Here is a 27,911-nt window from a genome sequence, read left to right on the forward strand (position 1 = left end):
AACTATTTCTATTAGTTTAACATTTTTTCCCCCTCTTTTGTTAACAAGAATAGGAAAACCTAGATTTTTTTTTATTGTACATTAAGAACAGATATAAAGGTAGTGATTATTGTGAGTTAACTAGTGAAGTCATGCGATTAATTATGATTACAAATTTTAATCGCCTGACGCCCCACATTTTTAATAATGTTTTCTTCTCCTTCTTTTTTTTTTTAAATCTTTCATTGCCATTGACGGCTATAGACGTCAAAAAATCATTTTAACTATTTCTATTAGTTTAACTTTTTTTTCCCACTTTTGTTAACAAGAGTATGAAAACCTCGATTTTTTGCGATTAATTACAATTAAAAATGTTAATCGCCTGTTGACCCTAATTCTTAATAAATAAATAAATAATTATGATTTCATGGCAGTGAATGAGTTAATAAACTCGCAAATTTGTGTGGCAAAGTTTTTTTCTCTGAATATTGCCCAAGCCCTCTAAAAAAAAACTATATATATTTATACGTGGCCCTAACATGCCGTCGTAAAAAGCACACCATAATCAGGTGTTGCACCACAACTTGTTAAAATGTTTGGGGGCTACACTAGATGACAGACTGCTATTGCTCAACTTGGCATTGCAAATCATGCAGGTAGGGCGCTGACTCCGTTTACTGAACCCAACTCTATATTTATAGAGCACTTTAAAAAAAAAAAAAAAAAAACGCCGCTGTTTTCTTAAGATTGAACCCAGATGTGTGTCTTCTCACTCTTTTGATTTTTAATTTTATTTTATTTTTTTTAAATGTGTCTTCTCACTCACTGAACCTTCTGGGGTTTGATCAAACCCAAGTTAAGAACCAATGCAATAGACAGTCCATGACAATAATTATTTTTCAAAAATTTTAGTTATGTCCTTAACTCATTCACTCCCAGCCATTTTCACTAAAACAATCCCTTTCGCTCCCGGCTGTTTTACTGAATTTTGACTGACTTTGCAAGGCCCACAGAATATTTTGTTCTATTGCTAATGTCAACAATTTGGGAAGTGAAGGAGAAAGTATGAAAAAAAAAACATATTTACACATTTTTGGTTTGAATGAGTTCATATTATCTTTGTTTTTCTTTACTGTGTAGTGACACACAAAATGATTAGTATGAAACTGTACATTCCCCATGCATGCAACCTGTGTGTTTTGGACTTCAAAGGCTTGCACGAACGCAGTCTGCTTGATTTGTCACGTACAACAAAACACTTTGGGAGACTGCTGTTTGGACCTATTCACTGTTATTATGAAAACCATAGCAACAACAGAAGGCAGCATGCTTTTAATACCACATTTCCACAATACAGTATACACATTAATTCCTTTATTGAGAGCCAGTAAGTAAACTTGACCATCTTATTGCATATGGAAGTATGCGGGAAAGTGTCCGATTCCGCTATTAGCGAGTCTGCAACAAGTCACTTGGAGTTCAGAGGTAAAAAATAAAACAAAAAAATGCTCAGAAAAACAGAACACCAGCTCTGTTTTTATGAATATTTTTTTTCCCGTTTTTTGGGAATATTTTTTTTTCAGTTTAAAAAAAAAAAAAATTCCCCCCATTTTTCTGAGTAATTTTTCCTCCTGTTTTTCTGAATAATTTTTTTCAGCTTGTTTTCCAGAATATTTTTTTGACAGAAAAAAAAAATAATTCAGTAAAACAAAAAATATTCAGAAAAACAAAAAAAACAAAAAAAAACCAAAGCTCCCCCGAAAAATTTGTCAGAAAAACAGTTTTGTTTTTTTCAAGTGAATGCAATACACTTCCGTAAATAATAATAATAATAATAATAATAATAAAAAAATATCTTACCACATTTAACTCTATGTGGATTGTGGTTTGTTAAATTCAATTGTTTTCAGTTTTTTCAGTGAAAAACAAGAACAAACCGAAACAGAACATAGACTCAATACGGTAATTATTAAGCACACCATTGGTGTTCACTGTTGCTGTTATGGCAAAATCTTCCCAAGTAAGTTGTCTCATTCAATCTGTTCATGTTTGTCACATACTCTGATTTCAAATAAAACATCAACATGATGCATACAAAAATTTGGGGAAATCATCCTCATAGCGGCTGATATTGATTTATCTATCCAGCTCCTCCTCACCATCTTGTGTCTTGTAAAAATAATTTATGTTTGATGATCAACAGGATAATAACTTAACATCAGACAACTGCAAGGGGGATTCTTCCCAGTCCAATTTACATCACTGCATACAGTAGCAGCCCTCTCACCTTGCATATACACTTCTTCTTTTTCCACCTCTCAACCTCCTCCCGCAGTGGCTGGCCAGATGATGCCCAAGGACTCAAAGATTAAAAGTAACTTAGAAAATTAGAATAAGTCCTTTAAATGTCCTGAAGAGTTGCAGAAGGAGTCATTGCAGCAGGTCTGCAGATGCAGTCAGTATTGATTGATGCTGCAGTATGTCAGAATGATGTAAGACTCTGGCAATGTTTTCCTGTTATTTCCCTCGATTGCTAGTTTCTAGACAAGTCATTAACCTAAAAATATTAATAGTGTTTGTGGCCAAGGCGAGCACAGGACAGTCCGCATAAATGGTGGAAGGTCAAATGTATAATGTTCTTTTTTGGCATTTATACGATACCTTGAGCTTTTCCTGTGCGTGTGGCAAAATAACGGAAATCCGCATCAGCTCGCAGCATTGTGCATGGTGCGAAACAAGGGTGACAGTTGAGGGTGAACAGATCTCCACTGCGACCCCCCGGGCGTTATTGCTGTCAGATAATGAGGGTCTCATGGATGTTCAACTTGGATCTGCTTGAAACTCCAACATTTGTTTAAAAAAAAAATAATAATAATAATCACTTGTGGTTTAGTTGTATTAAAGACATTGGCAGTGCCTCCACTGTAAAAAAAAAAAAAAAAAAAAGACAGTAGAAAATTTAAGAAAAAATATAGTAAAATTATTCCTTCAAATAAGCAAAATCATCTGCCAACAGAACAAGAAAATGTTACTTAAATTTACCTGCAAGATTTAAAAAAATAAGAAAATAATACTAGGGCGTTATAAACCACAGCGGTCTTAAAATTTTTATTTTTAGAATAAAAAAAAGTAATATTGACTTTTTTCGAGCTGTAGTATATAGAACTATTTTCTTATAATACACAAGTATTCATTTACGTTTGGCCAATTTAGCCTGAGAGTCAAGCAGGGAGATAACAGGTCCCATTTTTATTGTCTTTTAGGGGTGTTAAAAAAAAATCGATTCAGCAATATATGGTGCAGTGCGCAATTCTCTAATCGATTCAACGTGCGGCTGAATCAATGTTTAAACATACATTTTTGATCAAAATATTCAACAAAACGTCTTACTTAGGGTCAGGGTTCACACATTAAGCATGGAAGAATGTTATATTAATGGAACATTAAGTTTTCATATTTTATTTCAGTGCTGTGCAGACTGCAACCTGTTTGTTAAATGCAGTGGCTCAGTTATAAGCCTGAAGTATCAGATAAATAAATACATTTTCACACAAATCTTACATTGTACATGTACAAGTTTACTGATTAGTATTTTCTAAATTTGAGTTTAAAAAAAATCGCAATAATCAATTTATAAATTTGTATCGGGATTAATCGGCATCAAATCGAATCGTGACCTATGAATCGTGATGCGGATCGAATCGCCAGGTACTACGCAATTCACACCCCTATTGTCTTTAGTATGACCAAACCAGGGATTGAAACCACAACCTCGAGGGCAGACCACTAGATCACTGAGCTGGTACTGGAAAGAAGAAAAATGAGCTTCGTAAATATAACGAAAGGAACCACTTGCTTATAATAAAGAGATATATTGCACTGTTATCTGCTTGTTTTCATACTTGTATTTTTCCCGTTTATCTTATTACTACATTATGCAAAATGTTAAAATAAGAAAATTCAATTTATGAAACCCCAGTTCAGGGCCTTTGATGTTGGTTAGTAGCCATCTAAAAATGTGGAAAATGTATTTTTTTTTACCCCTCATAGTACTTAAAACTGGCTGCCAAGACTGCTTGATCAAATACGATAATTAAGAAAGAGGTATCTTAAAACAAGCACAATTACAATTTCATTTTAAGTAAAAATAACTTTTTAAAACAAAATAAGCACATTTAGGTTAAATTAAATCTTACTTAAGATTTTAATTTTTGCAGTGTATGCATTTATTAGGGGCTGCGGTTGCACAGCAAGACCTTGAGCTGTTCATGAATTTCATTTCCTGTCGCACTTGTGATCCTGCAAACGTGTTCTTTGCCTCTCGACAAATCATTCCGCATCGTTTTAATGAGGCTAGCGTAACTTAAATGGCTTTTCTTGATGTATGAAAGTTGAACGATACGTCCCAACAGTAGCCGTGACAAGTGATTAGATAGCAAGCATTGACAGATTTGTTACCACGTGCTCATCAAGCTCTGTACGTGCATTATCTTCCCTATTGATATGCCAGTAATAAACCTCAGGGGAGCAGATCAAGTTTTCTTCAAACACATAAATAATAATAACCATATGAGAGCTTATAGAAAACACATGTCAGTGCTTGGAACATCGACTATTAAAAACTGTCTGTCGATTTACCTACATGAGATCACTAAGTAAACTAGAAAAATTCCCGCGGAAATTTTGAATGGGACTGCTGACTCTTGTAAATGAGCTGAACAGTTTAAAATTTAAACCACTGGAATCGCTCAAGAAATGTGGAAGTTAACCATAATCAACAGAAACTAAAAATATCTCACTGTCCCTGAAAATGTATTTAAAAAAATGTAAATGAGCTGAAGAGTTTAAAATTTAAACGACAAAAATCGGTCAGAAATGTGGAAGTTAACCATAATCAACAGAAACTAAAAATATCTCACTGTCCCTGAAAATGTATTTAAAAAAATGTAAATGAGCTGAAGAGTTTAAAATTTAAACGACAAAAATCGGTCAGAAATGTGGAAGTTAACCATAATCAACAGAAACTAAAAATATCTCACTGTCCCTGAAAATGTATTTAAAAAAATGTAAATGAGCTGAAGAGTTTAAAATTTAAACGACAAAAATCGGTCAGAAAAGTGGAAGTTAACCATAAGCAACAGAAACTAAAAATATCTCACTGTCACTTTAAGAGCGCACACACATTTTTGACTTGGAGCCGTCACGCGCCCCACATTCCATTGAGATTGTATGAGAGACGCACCCCTTGAACAAAAGCCTCTCACGACTTAACGGTTCGAGATACAGATTCAAGAAATGACTCGTTAGAACCGCAAGGGTTTGGGGAACACGAGCATTTTTTTCTCATTTTTTTAATCGGATGAAAAATGACCAAATGAGATCAGGTTGAAAACTTATGATTTATCAGAAATGAAGAGCGAAAGGCGCCTGAATTTAACATGGAAGAGATTGGCGATAGTAATATGTGTTGCTTGCTTCGCAAGCAGTCCCATAATTATGCGCACTTTCTTGTGGCCACATTGAACTCATGCCTCACTAATCATTTATGCTTTACAATGCAAAATGGATGTATTGGAATTAGGCTTAGCTGGAGGCACTTGATGATTTTATGTTTGTGACATTTTTTGGTGACGGCTCATTGACTTTCCTAAGTGGAATAAAGTACGCATTAATATGCATAGCATGCTGTTAGTACATCGACGACGATCAGAATGCAACTCCATGCTTGCGTATATTCAGTCGGATGGCTGTGATAAAAACTGAGGATGTGTAAACGTGTAGGATTAGTGGAGCCGTGCATGTCATTCATGCGTACAGTACGCATAAATGAGATCTTTTTCCATTTTTAGTCAGTTTCTTTTTTTTTTTTTTTTTGCATTAGGTTGCCTTTGCACTAGTGTTTAAATTCAGGGATACTCCTCAGCGTTGACAGTGTAAACACTGGGGTCAGGATCAACCATATGGTTGTCATTTCCTGCATCTGTCTCAGCAGGACTGCTAACAAGTACACCCTTACCACCTTACAACACAGTATGCTGGCATGTGATAAAGATGCACTCCATCTGTTTGTTTGGCTTCTGTTAAAGAGTGTTGGTGTGGTTGTGCAATGCCATCACATTTCAGGAGCGTACCACAACAACACATGTATTACACGATGATTATTTAAGGAATCTTAATGCTAGGGATAGACCGATTATCGGTGGCGATTTTTGCCATTTTGACCAATATCGGCATCTGCCTTTTTACGAATCTGAAGGTCGATAAAGCTGGAATTATATAAAGCAGAATTTTGAATTGCCATCAGGATTTGTAAGATGTTCACAGACAGTTTTGATTTGTCACAAAGACAGTTCAAACATATTCGGACAATTTTTCACTGTCTGCGAAGATCTTTTGAAACCTTTTACAACCCCTGACGAAAACTAGCTACATTAGTTATTTAAATTTCCACTTGATAAAAATGATGCTGACACTTTTTATTTAAAAAAAAGAAAATAAATAAAATTAGGAAATTATTATGAAATTTTTATTGCCTGACCCATATGCATTTTTTTAGGCTGATACCAATTTTTTGCACACTAAAAATACTCATTACCAATTAATCGACCGATTATTTAAACAAAAAATATATATAATGCATACAATTATCCCCTCATTCCTTTTCAATGGATGTCACTTAAGTACTTTTGCTATTAAGACTTGCTTTGAATGACAAGTCCATAGTATGACCTTATCAACAAATTTCATGATAAAATACAAGATTATTGTATAGATTTATGTGTCAATAATAAAACCATTCCTATGGTGCAATGGCCTTGTTATCATCAGGGTGCTGCAGGAAATGATCCAAATGATTATTCATCAATTAAAAATATATATTTTCTTCCATCTATCTAGGCCAGCAACGGAGACGGTCTCGTTCGGGGGGTTTGTTGTGTCCCAAGTGGAGGGACGCAAGCAAGGGAGGTCAGAGGAATCTCCAAAACGTCTTTATAAAAAAAAATATATATATAATAATAATAATACAAACAACTGTGAGAAGTAGCCGGGATCAATGAAGTAAAGTCCAAAACAACTAGTATGCAAAGTAACAAATACGGGGAACGGGCAGGACAAGCAGCATTGGTCGATGCTGAGGGACTGACTAAAGAAACAGCGAGTGCCAACTATTGCCCCCCTATCACTTCAAAGCAAGCTGAGAAAGGCCTCTGGCCCAGCTCTAATGAGGACAAGCCATATAGAAAATGGATGGATGAATTCCAAGTTGAGTAATCAGATTTTTTTTCCCCCTGCTTTGACTTTGTATAAAAGTGCAAAATCATGAACATTTGTGAAAGATCTTTTTAGCCACAGAGTAGATAAAGCTGACTGTGTGTCAGCAGAAGCTATAACGTTCATGCAATTTTCTCACATCATCACATCGCCAAATGAGTTGGGGTTTTTTTTGTCTTTGATTTCATTTTCTTAGAAGAGATCATCCTTTACTCAAATGGCATTTCGCTGGGCAATAGAGCTAAGATAACGTATGCAAATTGCATCTGAGGTGGATTATTTGTCTTTTTTTTTTTACAGTCTGCATTTTAGTGTATGCCTGATGATGCGCACGTGTGTCTCTATCTCCCCCCACAGGCCGTTTATGGTGCTGCCGCCTCTGATGGAGTGGGTGCGTGTGGCTGTTGTTCACACCGAGCACAGACGCAGCTTCTCTGTGGATAGCGATGATGTTCGGCAGGCTGCCAGGCTGCTGCTGCCTGGAGTGGACTGCGAGCCCCGCCAGCTCCGGTACAGCTGCACTCCTTTAGGCTTCGCAGTGCACACACTTGAATGCATGCACACACCTTCCAAAACTCAACTCACGTCAAGAAGGAATTTTGTTGCTTGTAAAAAATTTAAACTTTGTGTTTTGGTTGATGAGTTGCGCATTGCGCACAGAAAAAATAAATAAATAAAAAATCCACCTAACTCACTTGGTGCGCTTTGCCCTTCAGAACGGATGACTGCTTCAGCGCCTCAAGGAAACTGGATGCTGCCTCAACCGAGGCAAAGTTCCTGCAGAACTTGGGCTTCCATATGCTCAGCTGTGGACGCACAGACCTGGTGAAGCAGGCTGTCAACCTGCTGGGGCCCGATGGTATCAACAGCATGAGTGAGCAGGTTAGAGACAGTCAGCTCACTTGAATAATTCATATTCAAGCACATTTACGCTTGCTGAGGGTGGACAGAAAGTTGTCACACTGCCTGGGAAACAAGGTTAACAAAAACTAACGAAAAAACTCAAACTAAAATTCCAAAAATTATTTTGTTAACGAAATAAAATAAAAAACAAAATGCTTTTTAAAAAACTAAAACTAACTATAATTATAGCAAGAATGTCCTTTGTTTTAGTCTTAAGTAATTAATTTAATGCATGAGCCTTTGGGGATGATTTAAAATGTGAAGTATATTTATATTGATATTAACCGGGATAAGGACATTTGAAAGTGTGTCACACAGAAGTGATGTCATCTAGAAGTAGCCAATAGAAAAGCACCTTCAGACGACGTCGCTCCTCCGCGACAATTTGGCGTACTTGAATTTGGCTCTAATGGCTCCGCTTGCCGGCTTTTTCATTTAACTCTGCCGAACGCAACGCTAGGTAAGAAATTTGATACTTTTTTCATTTTACCATGGTGTTTTTTAAATATTGCGCACAAGTAATACACTTTTTTTTAAACTAAAACTAATACTGAAACTAACTTATTTTTTAAAATATTTTATTTAAGATTTTTTTCCTCCATACAATAGAACAAAAACAAGAAAAGAATAAAAAAAATAAAAAAAATAAAACAACAGGTGGATTGTCATCATATTCCAAAATTTGCACACAAAGCGAAAATATGTAAATGTAGAAATAAATATATGGACAGCGGCAGAGCTTTCAACACTAGTGACTAGTTAATCAGATATTTGGTGGTTCATAATTAGCAATCGAGTAGTGTCAAAAAGGGTCCCCACACTTTTACAAATTCATCTCTTAAATTATTTTTATCAAAACGAATCCGCTCCAGCCTTACATACTGGAGCAAAACTAACTAAAACTAAACTATAACTAAGCATTTTGTGAATAACTTAAACTAATAAAAACTAACAGAATCACCCTGAAAACTAATTAAAACTAGCTAAATAAAAAAATATATAAATCAAAAACGAAATCAAAACTAACTAAAATAAAAATTCAGAAAACAGAAGAACAAACGTAAACATTGGCTGCTGCATCTAAATTATAAATTATTTTTATCAAAACGAATCCGCTCCAGCCTTACATACTGGAGCAAAACTAACTAAAACTAAACTATAACTAAGCATTTTGTGAATAACTGAAACTAATAAAAACTAACAGAATCACCCTGAAAACGAATTAAAACTAGCTAAATAAAAAAAAATATAAATCAAAACGAAATCAAAACTAACTAAAATAAAAATTCAGAAAACAGAAGAACAAACGTAAACATTGGCTGCTGCATCTTGAGCATTATGCAGACATGCAAAATATAATATACAGCAGGTATAAAAAGTCTACACACCCCAGTTCGAATGCCATTTTTGTGATGTGAAAAAATGAGACCAAGATAAGTAATTTCAAAACTTGGAATGGGGATGGATGAGAGGGAGGGCATCTGTTGTTGCTATACTGTAAATTTCAAACTTCAAACAGATGCCCCATTTTTAGATTTGAGATCAGAACAGGTTGCGAGTCCACTGGGAGAAACAGCTTTTTTTTCCTACTGCTTATTACAAAAGAACGGAAAAAAGCAGAATCAAGCGTTTTTTCCCCGGTGAAACAAGGGAGTCTATTCTTTCATTTGGTAGATTTGGCATATATATAATCATTGAACACAATAAATATCCTGTGGGTGTTGAAAATGTCAAACGGCTCTGAAATGGCTGCCGGTGAATAACTTAATGTGACAAATAAGTTACACAACTTCTTTAAATCTTTTCACGGGTGGAACTAAAAAACTGAAATAATTTCATTTCACAATTGTCAGTACACACCTGCCACCATTAAGAGTGCCTCTGATTAAGCCCTAATAAAGTTCAGATGTTCTAGTAAGATAACACTGACTGCTATTTCAAACTGTTCATAATTCCCTCCACTTGTCTAAGGCGCTTGTTATAGAGGAAGACAAATGCTGCCTCTACCACGCTTCACTGTAGGTATGGTGTTCTTTTAGTGATGAGCAGTGTTGCGTTTGCACCAAACATACCTTTTGGATTTATGGCCAAAAAGTTGGACCTTGGCTGCATCGGACTGCATAACAAAATCTCGTGGGGAAATGTGTTATGGGCCAATCTTTGAAAGGAGACAATGTCTATGAAGCGGCCTAGGATGAAAATGAGTCCGATACTCCTGGTCTAAGGCCACAATATTTCACAACCTACATAGCTTTTAGTATTAAGTCCACCTCTGTGCAACTAATAACAGTAAAGAGATTCAATAAAAGAACTATATTGGGGTCAAAATGTTGAAAAAAGCCCTCTCTCCTTATGATGAATTGCTTTTCTACGCGACTGCAGTTTATTGGAGCTCAGTCAAGTGCTAGGGTCGTATCAAGAACAACATTTTAAGTTTTTGACCTTGGTCCAGAGGCAAAGTACGGAGGATGTGAAGTGATTTTTTTTTTTCTCCGCCTTGAAACTTGCATTTGACTTTGGGTGCGGTGTATTTCAAAACTGACGTTGTGATTGTAAATTATTTGGGCCCTACACTCTAAAGAGAGAATTGTTGAAAAAATTCAAGATTAAAAATTGAATTGTTGACCAAGTTAAAAAAAAAAATCACTTCAATTGGTACCGACCGCACGATTCAATTAAGTAAGTCCAAGTTGAACATATTAAGTTTAATAATTAATTATGAGTTCATTAAACTTAATACTTTGGATTGGAGTCACTTTGGATTGACTTAATTCAGATTAATATATTAAGTTTAATTAATTATGAGTTTGTTAAACTTAATATAGTCACTTTGGCCTAACTTATTTCAATTTTGTGTTACCAATTAAAGCAAATTTTTTGGGGGGGTCAACAATTAAATTTATAATCATACATTGGTTCAACAATTCTCTTTTTAAAGTGTAGTTTCGTACAAACTGGCGCATCTTCATTTTTCTAAATCATCTTTACTGTGTTTAGGAATCGTGTTACGACTCGCTGAGCGTTCCGGTGGTTTTCTATTACACCCCCCCCCGGCGCACCTAGCAATTTGGTGAAAGAAAGTAGACTGGACTTTACACCAGGTGAAAAGCAGGGTCGTGGGTTCAAGGCGGTGGGTCTCCAAGTGCCCACTTCGCAGCAGCCAACTTTACATCCTCCGTAAATGAAGATCTTCTTGCAGGCTCTTACAAACGTGCTTTGCCCATGCCGATCTGCGCTTTGAAGCTAGACTGGGCGTGAAAAAGGGCCGTTTGTAGTCTATATTGCTTAATGTTATAAACAACTTGGTTGCATGACTGGCGGCTGGTCCAGGGCGTGGTCCACCTTTTGCCCAAAGTCAGCTAGAAGTGACTCCAGCTCCCCATGAGCCTGAGCAGGATAAGCGGTGTGGAGGATGAAAGGATGTTGGCTGCAATATTAGATTCAGATCCATCTATCCAAAGTTTATCCTGTTCAAGGTTATGGTGAGTTGGAACCTATCCCAGCTAACTTTGGGCAGGGTACACCACACTGCTTGTATTGTAGACGAGAAACATTTAGGCTCCTATCTAAAATCTTCAATTAACCCATTGAATGGAAAATAACCATGGTTTGATATGTCCTCATGTAACCTCTTATATAAGGCTGAACTGTTGGCGGAATCGAGCCTGGGAACTCTTAAGTTGAATGCCTTGTTTATACTGCAGTCCTCCCTATTTCGAAAACACGTTTTCGAGGCAGGACACCTGCAGTCCTCCCTATTTCAGGAGCATTTTTTCAAAGCAGGACACGACTCATAGAAAGGGTGCCTGGGAGAGGGCTTGGCCAGCCCGTCTTCTCACGCTCATCCCTACTTGTTAAAGAATAAAAGATGGAGCGGCGCGCGGTTTGGGTAGAGTCAGCTGAGGGAAGCGTACGTTCGCCCAGCCGTTAAGCAGCTCGTTCTACCCGAACCGTCGGCTCTCCGGTCTAGTGTCAAGGTAAGCGCTGATGTGATTATATTATGCTGCTTAGCGTTGAAGTGTGTTGATTGTTGTTTGCGGGGAATACAGGACACAATTATTCTAGCACAGTATATCAGTCTCTGTGTATTCATTGTTGCCGCCGATCACTCACGATCCTGCATAAAAATATAAAAGTGAAGTAGTGTTTTCCACAAAACACCCATCATACAAGTTTTGGGAATATACCGGAGTGCGACACATGTCTGGAGTTAACATGTTCATGACATGTGATCCTTGATTGTTTGATTCTCTACCATGCTGCCCAAAAAATACAAATTCCATTACTAAATCACAATATACGTAATTCACAATTTTGAATGACCATACTCACTTGTGCAGCAAAACCAAAGTGTGCAGTTGATCGTCGACCGTGTCGATCGCGCAATGCTAAAATGACATCATTGTCTTCAGATGTGACCCAACTGCTCTTGTGTTCGGTGCTTTGTGCTCATGCAGGGGATGACGCCACTCATGTACGCTTGCGTCCGTGGGGACGAGGCCATGGTGCAGATGCTGCTGGATGCCGGAGCTGATATTAACAGTGAGGTTAGTACTTTGGTCGTGTAGAGTGCGAGATTAACTGCAACACAATGTGCACCCAAAATACCTATTCGTTGTGACGAGAATGGCATGTTTCGTGTTACAAAGACATCAAAGGCTGTGAAAGCGGTACATCTCTGTGTGTACGGTGCAATAAGTAGAGAAAACCAAATATATTGACCCTCATCTCTCTCATAGTCCTCTCCATGCATTGAACAGCTTATTGTTAAAACACTCGTGATCATGAGGCAAGGATTGTCCTGATCGGCCACAACATTAGGTAAACCTTTACAAACGTAATTCACATTGCAAGAGTTTCGCAAATATGTTACCTAAAACGGTCAGATCCCGCTTCTAATTTTCTATTTTGATGTACATTGATATATAATATCTTATCTTTATTATTATGCTTCTGGTTTTCAGTGGCGTAACACTGCATTCTATTGTATCTATTGAGAGGTGTATGTAAGATTATGTTCACTCGTGTATCTAAATACAGGAATTAAGCTTACTGTACATCATTTGTGCAGTACATATTAATTGTCTTTCCAAATGCAACATTTATTAACGAGCATTATTTAATATCTGCCGCAAAGTTGTATTCTGTGTTTTATTTTTGTCATTGTCAAAAATGTTCTTTGACTGCATTAACCAAAATTGGACCTCTACATTGCTTTAAAACAAGGGTGTCCAAACTTTTTCATTTGAAGGACACAAAAAAGGGGTGCAAGGGCCACATAATGTTATGAAGATAAATTGTGTTTAGTCCTAAAAAAAAATTGTCCAAATAATTTATTTGTGCTTTTGCATATTTAGAAAAATGTTACAGTATATAAAGCAATTTATTTGCAATAGTGTACAATAGTATTAATATAACATTCTTCCATGCTTAATGTGTGAATCCTAATCCTAAGTAAGACGTTTGGTTGAATATTCCCATAAAAAAATGTATGTTTAAAAATCCATTCGGCCGCATATCGAATCGATTCGAGAATTGCGCGCTGCAATATCGCAATATATTGCTGATTTTTTCTAACACCCCTACAAATTATTATTATTATTTTTTAACTGTGTCAAATGCCATTTTTAGTGTCCCACTGAAAAATGGATGGCGGGCCGCAAATGGCCCCCGGACCGTAGTTTAGACACCACTGCTTTAAAACCGACATTGTTGACTACACATCCAGGGCTGCCCATTGATTTCTTTTGAATGTGCAGGTAAACCAAATTAAATGTTTAGTGGACTTCTTCAATGAGGCCTACACTTTCATTTGGTTATTAGACTGATTTCAAAGAGGATAAAAGTGATGCCATTTAAGTTGACGGTAAAGTCTCACAGGATCAATAGAGGAGGCGATGGAGATGTCTGAGACAACACAAAGGGAAAGCGTCTTGAACGTGTCCATTCTCACCTCAGCAACATGCATCATCAACCATCATTGTGCCAGCTTTGATTTGCAGTTCACCGACATTCGGCCAAAGCACAAAGACACGCTAAGTGCGATTTATGCATCACTTAGCCTTTAATTGATTAGCCAATCATGTTAAGTTCGTTTTTATCTCACCATGCAATCGCAGCTGCGGAAAATAGGCATCAAGCATCTCACTTTGATTTGTTGTATTTTCTCATACACGAGAAAACCCCGAGATAGGTCGAAGCCCTGTCAGAGAATCCACAGGGAGGGAGGAGAGATCAGAGAAAAACCATTAGGATGCGGCCCAACTAGACAGATCAATTTATTGTGTTCATTAGAAGGTCAACATGCTGACAGGTCGTCCTCTGCAGCCCCAGGCCTCTTAGATGATTACTCCAGCTGCTCCCGAAACGCTTTCCGTCCTCCCTGTAGTAGCTTGTCTTGTGCTTGCTTGGCCACGTCGTCGTTTTTAATGGCTTCATGTCTCTCTCCCTCATCTCCCTTTCACATCCCCCCTCCCCCCTCCCGCCCCTCCCTCAACTACCACCTCCCTATGTCCGTTCCCCAGGTGCCAAACTCAGTGCACAAGCACCACTCAGTCTTTCCCGAAACGCGCCAGGCGACGCCCCTCACTTTTGCTGTGTCACACGGACATGTGCCTGTGGTGCAGGTAGTGATGTCATCTCTCATCCGTTCACTCTCTCTGTGCTTCAGATCATGGTTGGTCATCATTTTCATATCAGTCAATGGTCATCTTCTGTCTTTTTATTTCCATTTTGACATGATTTTGCTGTGCACAATTGGATGTCCATTTGTCTTTTCCGGCAAATGGAGCAGGATCCATTAAGTAAATGGAAAGGTGAACCGCAGCGGATTAATTGTAATCGAACTCATTTAACTAATTCAGTCTGCCCTCTAAATGATGTGCGCACTGGGATTTGTGTAATTTAATTTTAACAGGAAATGATTTAAACATGTGCCCGGGCGTTTTGATATTGCTTTGAATAAATAGCATTAAAAATTAAAAAGAGTGCTGCAACACGGAAATCATTTCCCAAGCTTTTCACTGTAGAACGCTTAGTGTTTAATGATAGCAGCACATGGTGAGATGTAAGATAGTTACGCGGTATCAGACAGAAAAATAGATGTGTATGTCCCGATTAGATTTTTAGGTGGTTTTATGTAAAATTGTTTATTCACTTTCTGCAAGCAAGGTGCACTCTAAAAACAGTTGGGTCGAGAGTAACCCAATTATGGATCAAAAATGGACTGATCCACTTTGTGGGTCAGTTTGACCCAACTTTCTGGGTTGTTTTGTACAAAATGACCCAATTTGTTGACCCAAAAGGATCTGGCCAATATTTACGAGTTGTTTTACACTAAAAGAACCATTTCTTGACTCAAAAGTGGGTCAAATTGACCCAAGGAGGCAATCGGTCCATTTTTGACCCATAGTTGGGTTGTTTTTGACCCAACTGTTTTTAGAGTGTACATGTGCAACTTGATATTTATCTTTATTTGTCTAACTCAGGGGAAGCTGGATTTCGTTTTTAATGTGGACAGGGGCAGCTATTAATTATAAATTAATCTGCGGATGCTGAGTGCATCGCTTTGCTTTGGCTCACAGTCTGCCTGTTTTGTGCTTGGCTAAAGATAGTGAGTGGCAGCTGGCTTTAGTTCCATTCTTAATGAAACAAGAACAATTAATTCCACGGCAGCCTGTATTCTAAATTAGCATTTAAACATTCATTAACTGAGTCTTGCGGGTTGGAGAAGCTCAAAGTCACCGAGCTAAGTCTTCTTTTTTCCCCTCGCCTCTGTCACCCCACCTGAACTTTGCAGCTGCTTCTTGATGCCAAAGCCAATGTGGAAGGCTCCCTGCAGGACGGGATGGAGAACTACACCGAGACCCCGCTGCAGCTGGCTGCTGCCGCAGGTACACATGACCACCCACTTCCATCCAGCTGCTCCTCCTAATCCATTTCAAACGGATTCACCTGAATGTCAGTCTCATCTTTGGCTGACTCATGCCTTCAAAGGCGAATTTGCCCTCCAAGCTGGCAGAGACTCTATAATCTGCTTCTTTTTTTTATTCTGTTGAGCGCATATTTGCTTTTCATGCACAGGCAACTTTGAGCTGGTGAGCCTGCTGCTGGAGCGGGGGGCCGACCCCATGTTGGGAACTGTGTCCCGTAATGGCATCTCTACTGCGCCGCAGGGGGATATGAACTCTTACAGCCTGGCGGCTGCGCACGGACACAGGTGATGTAGCTTCACGGCAAAACCCAACTGAAATGCACAACCGCCATTCCACACCCACTTAGGAGTCAGCAGCAAACACACTCGCTCACTGTTGCACTTTGTCTTTATGCTTCTATAAATTACATATTGTACACTCTGCAAACTCATTGACTCCGCAGTTTAAAAGACCATAAAATTAACAAATGGAGGATGTTGAGGGGTTTTGTCGGTCATTACATGATTAACATTCTGTGACTTAAGTGCTGTTGTTTTAGTACATTTTGTTGTTCTCAACACTGAAAACTTTTATCACATTTAAACGCCATTAGTTGCTGACCGTGTAAAAGTGGGATGAGCGTGTACCGACTCCAGGTGTCAGTATCGGGCCGATACCAAGCCTTATTTCAAGGTATCAGTACTTGCGACCGCAGCTGATACCAGTATCGCCCTCTTGTGGACTTTTTACGACCAGGAACTAGAAATTAGAAGGATAGGAAAATTGCCATCTTAAAAGTGCGTTTAAAAAGGTCAAGTTAAAGCTTTTTCTTCATCATGCATGCGTCACCAATGCCCAGATGAGAACGAAGAGCCCTGACTGTTTTACTCAGACTGCACCTATCAGCTTTTATCTTCCCTTTGTAGTAGAGTGTGCGGACCCTGCACACTCCAGTTTCTTTGGGGAGGGGAGGGGCGGAGTTTTTCTTACCTCATTTGAAGTCATGTCTTCTGGTTGTCGCTTTAAGATTGTGCACGTACTCGGATGCGCACCATGAACGAGCCTGACACAGATGTTGCAGTTACGCTTTGGACCAGAGGTGGCAGTTGAGAATGAAAATGTGACAAACTGCACAAAGATCCTTTAAGGAAAAATGCAATATTTTGATGTACAGGCCTTTCTTTAAAATAATGTGTGGTTTTATGGGGGGAGATTTTATGTATCAAAAGAAAACCCACGCAAGCACGGGGAGAACATGCAAACTCCACCCAGGAAGGTCGAAGCCCGGACTCGATCTCACGTCCTTTGCCTTGGGTTCGGACGTGTTAACCAGTCATCCACTGTGCCGCTCATGCCATTTTAAGAAAAAAAATATTGGGATGAGCAGTATAGGTCTTTCTTTTTGTCTGTCACTGTTTTGGGTTTTTCTGGTGGTGGTGGAGAGTTTGATACATATTCTCAAAAGTACTAGTGGTATTGGTGCTTGGTATCAGGGACTAGTCAAAAGCTGTGCACTCGTACTGGTATCGGTGTGAAAACAAGTGGTATTGAACATCCCTATTAACTGTTGTTAGGTGACATTGGACATACAGTACATTTGTGTTTTTATTGCAAACGACTTTATATAGAGTTATTGTATGAGCTGATCTAAAAAAAACAACAACTAACTTTTGCCTAAATGAGGTATGTTTTTGTGCTACAATGCAATAGATAGCTTATTTGTGCTTGTATTGCCAAATTGTGTACAACATAACCGAAGATGTGCATTAATTGAGAAGTAAGATTTTATTTTTATTTTCCTCATTTCTTCCAGAAATGTCTTTCGGAAGCTGCTGTCACACACGGAGAAAGGCAAAGGAGACGTCTTATCCCTGGAAGAGATTCTGGCAGAAGGATCAGAGCTGGAGGGAAGAAGTTCATCTGAGACGGACTTAATACGGACGGGGAAGGCCAAACTGAAAGCCTTAAAAGAAGCCATGTACCACAGTTCAGAACACGGACATGTAGACATCACCATAGACATACGGAGCCTTGGTTAGTTAGCTTATTAATAACAAAGTCTCATTTACTATTCACTTTGTCATCATATCCGATGTCCGGTTGTTTTTTCCCTTTCATTATTACTTCCAAACCTCTTGTCCAGGGGTGCCATGGACTTTGCACACATGGCTGGAATCTCTGCGCACAAGTTTCTCCCAGACCCGCCGGCCACTGATCCAGGGCCTTCTCAAAGAATTTATTTGCATTGAGGAAGATGAGTACACTGAGGAGCTCATCACGCACGGCCTGCCTCTCATGTTCCAGATCCTCAGAGCCAGCAAGGTACAAGCAGTCACTCTTTATATTGCCAAATGAATGACATGACAGTGGACCCGCAGGACTCAAATGGTTTGGCAGTTGAACAACTATAAACATGGTCCAAAATTGTAGCTAGAATGCAAAACCTGAGGGGGGGCAAGTAGATCGTTTTTTGTTATTGTTTTTGATATTTAGATGCACGTCTTCACAAGAGTAACAATTAATGATAAGCCAATGAGGCAAACTTCAGCTGTAGAAAGTAAACTGCAACTTATTATAGAGGAAGCATTACTCACCAAAATGATCGTTTATTCCATCTTTTATTGGTTTTCAAGTTAACTATTCTATATATCCTCACTAGTCTAAACATGGTATACTCATTAATGCTGCGTTTGTGGAATGTGAATCAAGCAGCAAAATCTATCCATTTTTATCTATCTCACGGGGCAAAAAGTGGCTCAGGGCTATTGGCCAATCACGGTTCAGCTTACAAACATCACATGACCGGACTCAGAAAACAAATCAGGTGAGCCATGATCTGATCGTTATCTGATCCCTGAGCAACTTTGATGTAATTTGCAGTCGACAGCAAGTGGCAAAATGGCTTTTGCCTGCTTTTTGCTGCTAAATTCATATTCCACAAACACAGCAATAATCAGAATACCACGTTTAGACTAGTGAGGATAGAACGTATCATTGTAAAGACTTCTCCTTTAATAGCTAACTTGAAAACCAATAAAACATGGAATAAACAATTGGAATAAACTACAAACGGGTGAATTTTGCTTCAATATTCATCAGAATGCCATGTTTAGACTAGCGTGCACTGTAAAAAATAAATAAAAATAAAAAATACCAGCATTACAGAATAATTAACCAATAAAACATGGAATAAACAATTGGAATAAACTACAAACGGGTGAATTTTGCTTCAATATTCATCAGAATGCCATGTTTAGACTAGCGTACACTGTAAAAAATAAATAAAAATAAAAAATACCAGCATTACAGAATAATTAACAGCATTATTTTACAGTCATTTGTTGTAAATTCCCCTCTAATATCCCGAAGAATACATGCATAAACCACAGCATTCATGGATTTTACCGCTTTTAACTGTTGTTTTACAGTAAAATCCTGCAATTAAAAAAACTGTTATATCACAACAAGTTCTGTAATATCACAGCAACACAATAAAAAAAAAAAAAAAGAAGGCAAGGATTTCACAGTATTCAACAGTATTTTCAAAGTGTAGTAATTGTATTCAAATATTGCCAGGAAAATCACATGAAGTAACCCAACTCAGTACTGAATCTGAAGACGCCATTTCCCTTTTTTCGTTGTTGAGAAGACAGCAAAGGCACTTCCTCCAAAAGTGTCATCATGATGGAATTTTGAAGTTCCTTGCGTGGTTAATAAATATAAATCAACGACAAAGCCGCTTCCCACCTCTTCCGTTAGAACTCATGAGACCTTATTGTCTTTTGGGTCCCGTTTCAGTTGTGACATGTAATCCAAATTTGTCATTAATAAATTTAAAACATACATTTTAATTTGAAGAAAGGCATACTTTGTGACCTTGAGCAAGACACTTTGTGGAGGAGTTCAAGTATCTTGGGGTCTTGTTCACGAGTGAGGGTAGGTTGGAGCGGGAGATCGACAGGCGGATCGGTGCAGCGTCTGCAGTGATGCGGACGCTGTATCGGTCCGTTGTGGTGAAGAAGGAGCTGAGCCGAAAGGCAAAGCTCTCGATTTACCGGTCGATCTACGTTCCTACCCTCACCTATGGTGACGAGCTGTGGGTCATGACCGAAAGAACAAGATCCCGGATACAAGCGGCCGAAATGAGTTTCCTCCGCAGGGTAGCCGGGCTCTCCCTTAGAGATAGGGTGAGAAGCTCGGTCATCCGAGAGGGACTCAGCGTCGAGTCGCTGCTCCTCCACGTTGAGAGGAACCAGTTGAGGTGGCTCGGGCATCTGGTTCGGATGCCTCCTGGACGCTTCCCTGGGGAGGTGTTCCGGGCATGTCCTACCGGCAGGAGGCCCCGGGGACGACCCAGGACACGCTGGAGAGACTATGTCTCTCGGCTGTCCTGGGAACGCCTTGGGGTCCCGTCGGATGAGCTGGCTGAAGTGGCTGGGGAGAGGGAAGTCTGGGCTTCCCTGCTAAAGCTGCTGCCCCCGCGACCCGACCCCGGATAAGCGGAAGAAGACGGACGGACGGACGGCATACTTTGTGGTAAAAAGGTTGAGATACAAACGTTTGAGAAAAAAAAACTAATTTGAAAAAATACTCAGGCGTGATGGCTATTGTGGGTTGGATCCTCAGCCCTTGTGACCTTGAGCAAGACACTTGAACCCTCATTTTCTCCCAGTGGACCTGGTAGACCACTGGTGTCTTTGTAAATGCGGAATGTGAGGCTTTGTTAAACAATTTGCAGTGCATAGCAAAAGGTTGTAATTCCCCAGTAATGTACTGAGATACTATTGCCCAAAGACAGCTGGGATAGGCTCCAGCACGCCGAAAAGCCTCTTGGATTTGATTATGTTTCATATCGAAGCCTCCAGTTGTACAGTATAGGCAAAGCTATTTATTCCTTGTGGATGTTACAAGCTGTTTGCTGGTGTCATGCCTCATTAAGAGCAAACGGCCTTACTGCACACGGGGGGGCTTGTAGTGAATTGCACTGTTCTTCCTTTCCCCTTCTGCTTTGGCAACTTAAAGACACTGAGGAGAGCTGGGAATAACTGTAATGGGGCCCACGTCTTTCCCGTTTTTCTCTTTTCACAGTGTTACACGTTCCACTCTTGTCTTAGGAACTTCAGGTGTTAAACAAATATGATATAAATGTCCAACACAAATTTGTATGTGTGAAATGAAATCTCAGTTGTGTATTCTTTGTGTTTCGTCAGAATGAAGTGATCAGCCAACAACTGTCAGCCATCTTCACCCAGTGTTACGGGCCCTACCCTATCCCCAAACTGGCAGAGATAAAACGCAAACAGTCATCACGCCTCGGTAAGAGCCTGTCACCGTGTTTTTAAGGAAGATATTATTCTGATGAATCCCTTTGCTCTTGTAATGGGGAAATAAAAACAGCGTTTGGGGCTGTGAAATTGCAAATCTCCAGAGAATTGTTGGGTCAACTCTGAATGATTAAAGAATGGAGAGAGGACAGAGCGCCATCTTGTGACCAGAAATAGGGAGTCAGGTGTAATTTTCTTGTAATTTGATAGTGCTGGCTATTTTGAAAAAACAAAATGAACATTACTTGTGTCTTTTTAGATCCTCAATTTCTGAACAATAAAGAGATGTCAGATGTGACATTTTTGGTGGAGGGGAAACCCTTTTATGCCCACAAAGTCCTGCTCTTCACAGCCTCCAATAGGTAACTTTCAACAAGAAATATCTATTTGTGTATAATGTTCAGTACCTATAATGTCATTAGAGTCATGGCATAATATTAATGCAGATTGGACTTTCATTTCATTATAACATTAAATGACTTTCCATATCAATGTGTTTTTGTCAAGGTTCAAAATTCTTCTTGCAAATAGGCCTTGTGGTGAAAACACCTGCATTGAAATAAGTCATGTGAAATACCACATTTTTCAGGTAATTACTGGACTCCAAACCGAATGTTCATGTCCTTTGCTTGTGTTCATCATGTATGTATCCAAGCTTTGCCTTTCTTTCCTCTCAGCTTGTGATGCAGTACCTCTACTGTGGAGGAGCAGATGCCCTGCACATTAGGAATCCTGATGTTATGGAGGTTAGATGACTCTTTAAAAAAAATTAAATAAAATGTAGTCTTCTGGTCATTCAAAATAAAAGAACGGGTAGAGGTGCGCTCTGAACTTTTCAACAGTATACAAATATATACAATTGAAAGGTTTACACTTCAATCATGTCTTGATTTTTTTTTTCAAATAAAAAAGACAGAACATGAAAACTGTTGGAATACTTCCGGGCCAACCTAACACCTATTTTTTTATTGCAGCTCTTGTCTGCGTCTAAATTCTTCCAGTTGGAGGCACTGCAGAGACATTGTGAGATTATCTGCACGAAGAACATAAACACAGATACTTGCGTGGAGATCTACAACCACACCAAGGTACAAACAAAACAATTACTTTGTTATATGGGGGCGGCATGGCTCAATGGTTGAGTGGTTGTCTCCCATCCATTCGTGGGTTCGATCCTCACTCCTGGTGACCATGTCGCAGTGTCCTTGAGCAACACTGATCCCTGATTTGCTCCTAATGGACCTGGCAGTGCCTTGCAGCAGTCGGCCATTGGTGTGTGAATGAATGAATGTGAGGCTTAATTGTAAAGCGCTTTGGGCATCATATGGTGTACTTAAAGCACTATATAAAAAGCAGTCAATTTACCATATTCATAATTAGGGATGGGTGAGTACCAATACCAGGTATCAGTATTAGGCTGATGTTTTTTTTTATTTTCTTTTTTCCTCGCAAGGGCAGCTGGGCACCCACCCTCTTGTGGCCATTTTACAATCAGGAACTATGAATTAGAAATTAGAAGAAAATTGGGTCACGGGGGGGGGCGCTGGAGCCTATCCCAGCTGGCTTCGGGCAGTACACCCTGAACTGGTTGATTAACTCATTCACTCCCAGCCATTTTCACTGAAGCAACCCCCTTCACTCCCGGCTGTTTTACTGGATTTTGACTGATTTTGCAAGGCCCAAAGAATATTGTGTTCTATTGCTATAAAAACATGGAACCTACCAAAAGAAAGATTACAGACTCTTCGTTTTGCATGTATTAGCGTTAGAATACAGGTAGTCCTCAAGTTACGGCGGAGTTCCGTTCCTACGCTGGCGATGTGGACTTAAGTCGGATTTCCCTAATAAAGTCGCTATTTACGTCAAAATACTTTGTACAGTAATTTTTTTAAAGATATTTGTGCGACCCGGAAGACGCCGGAACCAATATTTTGTGTTTCCGCATGGACGTTCATTGTTGACGAACGGCAGAATGCAGATAATTTAAGCTTAAACTCGGAATTGTGACGCGCCTGATGGCGGGCCGACTGGCTGATGGACGTCCTTTGCTGGAGGTAACATCAACACAACTTTAAATAACTTTAAAATGGCGTGATCACTGTGGGAAATTAACAAAAAAGAAGGTGCTACGGACAAGGTACGGGCGCTGTAAAGTCGAAACAATGTAGGTCGCGTGCAACGTAGCTCGAGGAATCCCTGTATAGCTAAGTATCATTATTATTCACAAATATATTTAGAAATGTAAGTAAATTAGCTTTTTTTCAACTTGGCCCTGGTAGATCTCCTTTGCTCTGCCTCCACCTGCTGGCCGCTTTTGTAATAACTACCATTTCCTCAACCGTTCTCTGCAGTTGAGAGGCTAAATCAAAGCCTTATGTATGCTCTAGCATTTTTTTTTAAAAATGTAAAAAATTTATAAATACGTCTTTGGGACACGTAAAACATTTAAAATAGGACATATTTATATGTTTTTGGGAGCACTGAGTTCATGCCATGCAATTTTAAGGAAAAATCTTATATTGAGATATTATGGTCGCGCTTTAAAATGATCTCTCATTGTTTTTTGGCGGGGGGGGGGGGTAGTTTTATGTATAAAAAATACTAGTGGTATCAATACTTGGTATTGGTATCGATGACCCTCAAGAGTTGAGTACTGGTACTGGCATCGGTCTAAAAAGATTAAAAAGTGGTATCCAACACCCCTACTGAAACATAAATGGATCTTTGAATACAATTTCAACCTTTCACTTCCTTTTCTTCTCAGTTTCTAGATGCGCCAGACCTGGCATCCTATATCGAAGGCTACTTCCTTAAGAACATGGCCATGCTGATAGAGCTGGAGCCGTTCAAGCAGCTGCTGTATGATGTACCTCCGGACAGCCCCAGCTATAACATCTTGCAGAACTTGGAGAACACTTTGGCCCTTCGCATCCAGTCCATCCACTTGTCCTCATCCAAGGGATCCATTGTTTGAACTCCTAGAAACAATCACAGACTCGGAATACAAGGGCGCATACGAGGATATACAAACAAAGATATATAAATGGCCGGGCTGCCTTGTTGCAGTTTCAGATCAATTCTGGTGGAGGTGACATTTCATACAATAGCTATACTTTCCCACAATTTAACAATAATAATAATAAAAAAAAACATTTCTCATCTCATCACTGATGGAGTGTTTGTTCCATGTTGATCTACAGACACTGACAGGACGGATGTGGCTACATCTTTTGAGATGTTTACTAGGCTTTTTGTAATCAAATATACAACTGATGATCCTTGCCAGGCTGTGTGGACGAGTTACTGGTGTCTAATGTTGTGATTACTTGCTCACTAATCCTTGGTGTGGTAAGTAATACATTTGTATCGTCAGTCTTGATGATTACTCTTTAAGGCCAAAAAAAAATGGACCCGTAACAGAGTGGCATCCATCATGTTTTATGTGGAAATCAGAACTTCGCTTTCCTCACTATTTTGTAAATATTGTTGATAAAAGGAGATCTATCAATAATGTAAGTCACTGTATATATATCCGCAGATGTTTTCTCATGTGTCTTATTGTTGAATATTGTTGTTAAAGAGATGCTATCTATGTGTAAATGTTGCATGTCAAAGGGAGCGTGTCGGGAGATTAAGGCTGCCGCTTCGTCTAAGAGTGGCAACTGAGTGAAAATTGATTTGTCATCAGCATGGGTCACTAAATGTGTAAAACTCTTCACGGTGTTCTTCATTCTTTGTGAGAGGCTCAAGGTGTGTTTAATCAAGAAATCAGGAATTGTGACACTACATGCGTGTATGTGTGTGTGTGACTTGTTATCTTTCCTCCATAAAGAGTAATAATGTGCAAGAGTCTACTGTCTCTACCTGGCTTAAAAAGAAAAAAAAAAGGAAAATACCAACAAGGGGGCATCCTTTATTCTGTTTGATGTACAGATTTGGCTCTCACCTCATGCTGAAAGGTTACGTCACATTTGAAGAGATCACATGTTCTACAAAACATTGTATGACTACTGAATAGCATTCGGAAAAATAAGAGCAAAATAGGAAGTAAGACAAATGAGAAAAAGTTCAATTGTTATACTCAGGTTATTGAATCGAATAAGCACTACTATATTTTAAGTATATTTTAGTTCTGTCTACATTATTACTAGTAAATGTTTATTTAAAAAATCGGCAAACATTATTTTGTAATCACAATTGCCAAACATTGACATATATTGTGTGTTGTCTCCATTCGTGTGTCACAACGTCCAACAAAGGAACTAAAACTTGAACAAAATGCCAACCAACCAATTTATCACTCCTTTACTTGCTGGGTGTGTCACGTGAGGTGTCGAATTTCGGACCCAAGCACAGGCAAGACACGGCGGATGTTGGAAAACAGAGTCTTCATATATAAATTGACAACCGGGCTAGATTCAGATGACCTCGAAGAAAACACGTGATGGAGAAACCTTGACTAGGAACCGTGAGCAGGCTGAATACAGAGCTCAAAAGTACAAAGTAACCAGAGTGAGCACTGCTGAATGCAGAACACATGTAAGAAACCTCAACGTGCTGAGAGTCGGTTAAGAGACCTGTCGTTCAGTAACTCTTGCGAGGGCAATGCACACTTATATATGGTAGAATAAAAGCCTATAAAATAAAATAAGAGTGATTCGGCCAAATAAGAATGGCGACTTACAACATTATCATAAGGGACATTTGCGCAAGACTAGACAAACTACGAGTAGCTAATACATCATCATCAAAAGAGGTATAGCAACCGATAACATTAACATCACAACACAATGACCCCTTGACCCGCCCAAAGCACATTCATAACATACATACGTAGCAATAAAGTGCAAATGAAATGGCTAGGGCGATGCAATAAGCTATGTGCAAAGACAATGAAATGTTTTTATTTTATTTTTATTTTTTTTTTATTTTATTTTTTTTTACAGGAGAGCTCAGTATTGTTCATTCGATTTGACATCATCATTGCTCTCCTTTTTTTTTTTTTTTAAATCCAACAAATCAATTAAAAAAAAAATTAATAAATGTTTTTTTTTTTTTTTAAATACATATACATATATATATACACATATACACACACACACATATATATATATATATATATATATATATATATATATATATATATATATATACCCTTTTTTTTGTATGTGGGTGAGAATGTGTATGTGTGTGTGTGTGTGTGTGCGTGCGTGCGTGCGAGCGTGTGTGTATTCATCAGTTCACCTAAAGCCCATTAAAAAAAAATCCCATACTAATAATATAATATAATAATAAATTGCCAGATGCAGAAACATCAATGTAAGTTATCACGATGTAGTGGCTCTCGCTAACAGACAGAATTAAGTAACCGGAATTAGGTTAAAAAATTCTATATACGTAGACCATGTTTCTATAAATTTTGATATTTGGTTTTTATTTGAGGCAGATATTTTTTCCATTAAAATGTGATTTATGAGGAGGTTAGACCATTGGTCGATATTCAGAGTTTGTTTATTTTTGCAGTTAACAAGAATTGTTTTTTTAGCGATAGTAAGGGCTACAAGTGTAGATTGAAATTGTTTATGTGGTAAGTCAGTTGTTGTTAGGTCACCTAGCAAACACAAGTTTGGAGATAAAGGTATCCTACAGTCCAAAATAGCGGAAAGTTTTTCTAAGACTTTAGTCCAGAAATACATAACCGGAGTACATAACCATAAAGCATGAACATAAGTGTCTGTAGTGTTTTGTAAACATTGGAGACAAATGTCGGAGTCTGAGAGTCCCATTTTCTTCATCATATATTGAGTAATGTATGTTCTGTGAATAATTTTATATTGGATAAGTTGTAAATTTGTGTGTTTTGTCATTTTAAATGCGTTTTCACAAACTTGAATCCAAAAGTCAGGTTCCGGTGCTATAGACAAGTCTGTCTCCCATTTCGAGATGGGTAAAGACATTTTATCAGTATATGAAAGTAACTTATATATTTTTGAAAGTTTTTTTGTTGTTGTCGGAGAAAGCTGGTTAATATCTTTATTTATTTTTTAAAGATCTGGTATTTTCTGTCCAAATTGGAGAGAGCGGGAAAAAAAAACATGCCATTACACAGCAAGCTAGTGGTGTTAACACTGAGAGTGTTAAATCTAGCACAAGGAAAGTGTTTAAATGCGTCCACACGAATGAGTGTAAATCGGACACTTTTCAAAGTGTTACTTTTTCACACCATACAGTGTTGCTCCAACACTGTATGGTGTTAAAGATCCACACTTGTAAACACCGAGTAGTGTTGAAAGTACTCTACAATAGTGTAGTGTTAAACATTTAATTCTGCCAAACTACTCTTAACTGGTGTTTAAACACTTAAGAGTGTATTGCACTAGTGTCAGTGTTAAAAATGTAACTCTAACTACACTTTACTGTGGTAAATGGTACTTCATTTATATAGCGTTTTTCCTCCTTACAAGGCCCTCAAAACACTTTACATTTTGACTACTGATGACACAACATCAGGAGGATGCAA

The 27,911-nt window shown here is 38.6% G+C and overlaps 1 protein-coding gene across 2 annotated transcripts in view; it reads left to right on the forward strand.

Annotated features, from left to right (window-relative positions):
- The window catches only part of btbd11b (BTB (POZ) domain containing 11b), a 100,844-nt gene extending 75,737 nt beyond the window's left edge, over positions 1 to 25,107 (forward strand). The window contains exons 4-17 of one of the 2 annotated variants that reach the window (XM_077568926.1): positions 7,609 to 7,761; positions 7,968 to 8,133; positions 12,612 to 12,701; positions 14,679 to 14,780; positions 15,953 to 16,046; positions 16,237 to 16,372; positions 17,881 to 18,101; positions 18,211 to 18,389; positions 21,278 to 21,383; positions 21,651 to 21,753; positions 21,899 to 21,980; positions 22,069 to 22,137; positions 22,366 to 22,479; positions 24,156 to 25,107. In XM_077568926.1, the coding sequence (XP_077425052.1) occupies positions 7,609 to 7,761; positions 7,968 to 8,133; positions 12,612 to 12,701; positions 14,679 to 14,780; positions 15,953 to 16,046; positions 16,237 to 16,372; positions 17,881 to 18,101; positions 18,211 to 18,389; positions 21,278 to 21,383; positions 21,651 to 21,753; positions 21,899 to 21,980; positions 22,069 to 22,137; positions 22,366 to 22,479; positions 24,156 to 24,365 (1,825 nt within the window). In that variant the 3' untranslated portion in view covers positions 24,366 to 25,107. The remainder of the gene's footprint in view (positions 1 to 7,608; positions 7,762 to 7,967; positions 8,134 to 12,611; positions 12,702 to 14,678; positions 14,781 to 15,952; positions 16,047 to 16,236; positions 16,373 to 17,880; positions 18,102 to 18,210; positions 18,390 to 21,277; positions 21,384 to 21,650; positions 21,754 to 21,898; positions 21,981 to 22,068; positions 22,138 to 22,365; positions 22,480 to 24,155) is intronic. The other variant, XM_077568927.1, reaches the window with a different exon arrangement.
- The last annotated feature ends 2,804 nt before the right edge of the window (positions 25,108 to 27,911 follow it).

The sequence above is a fragment of the Vanacampus margaritifer genome, chromosome 6, assembly GCF_051991255.1.
Source record: "Vanacampus margaritifer isolate UIUO_Vmar chromosome 6, RoL_Vmar_1.0, whole genome shotgun sequence".
Taxonomy (NCBI): Eukaryota; Metazoa; Chordata; class Actinopteri; order Syngnathiformes; family Syngnathidae; genus Vanacampus; species Vanacampus margaritifer.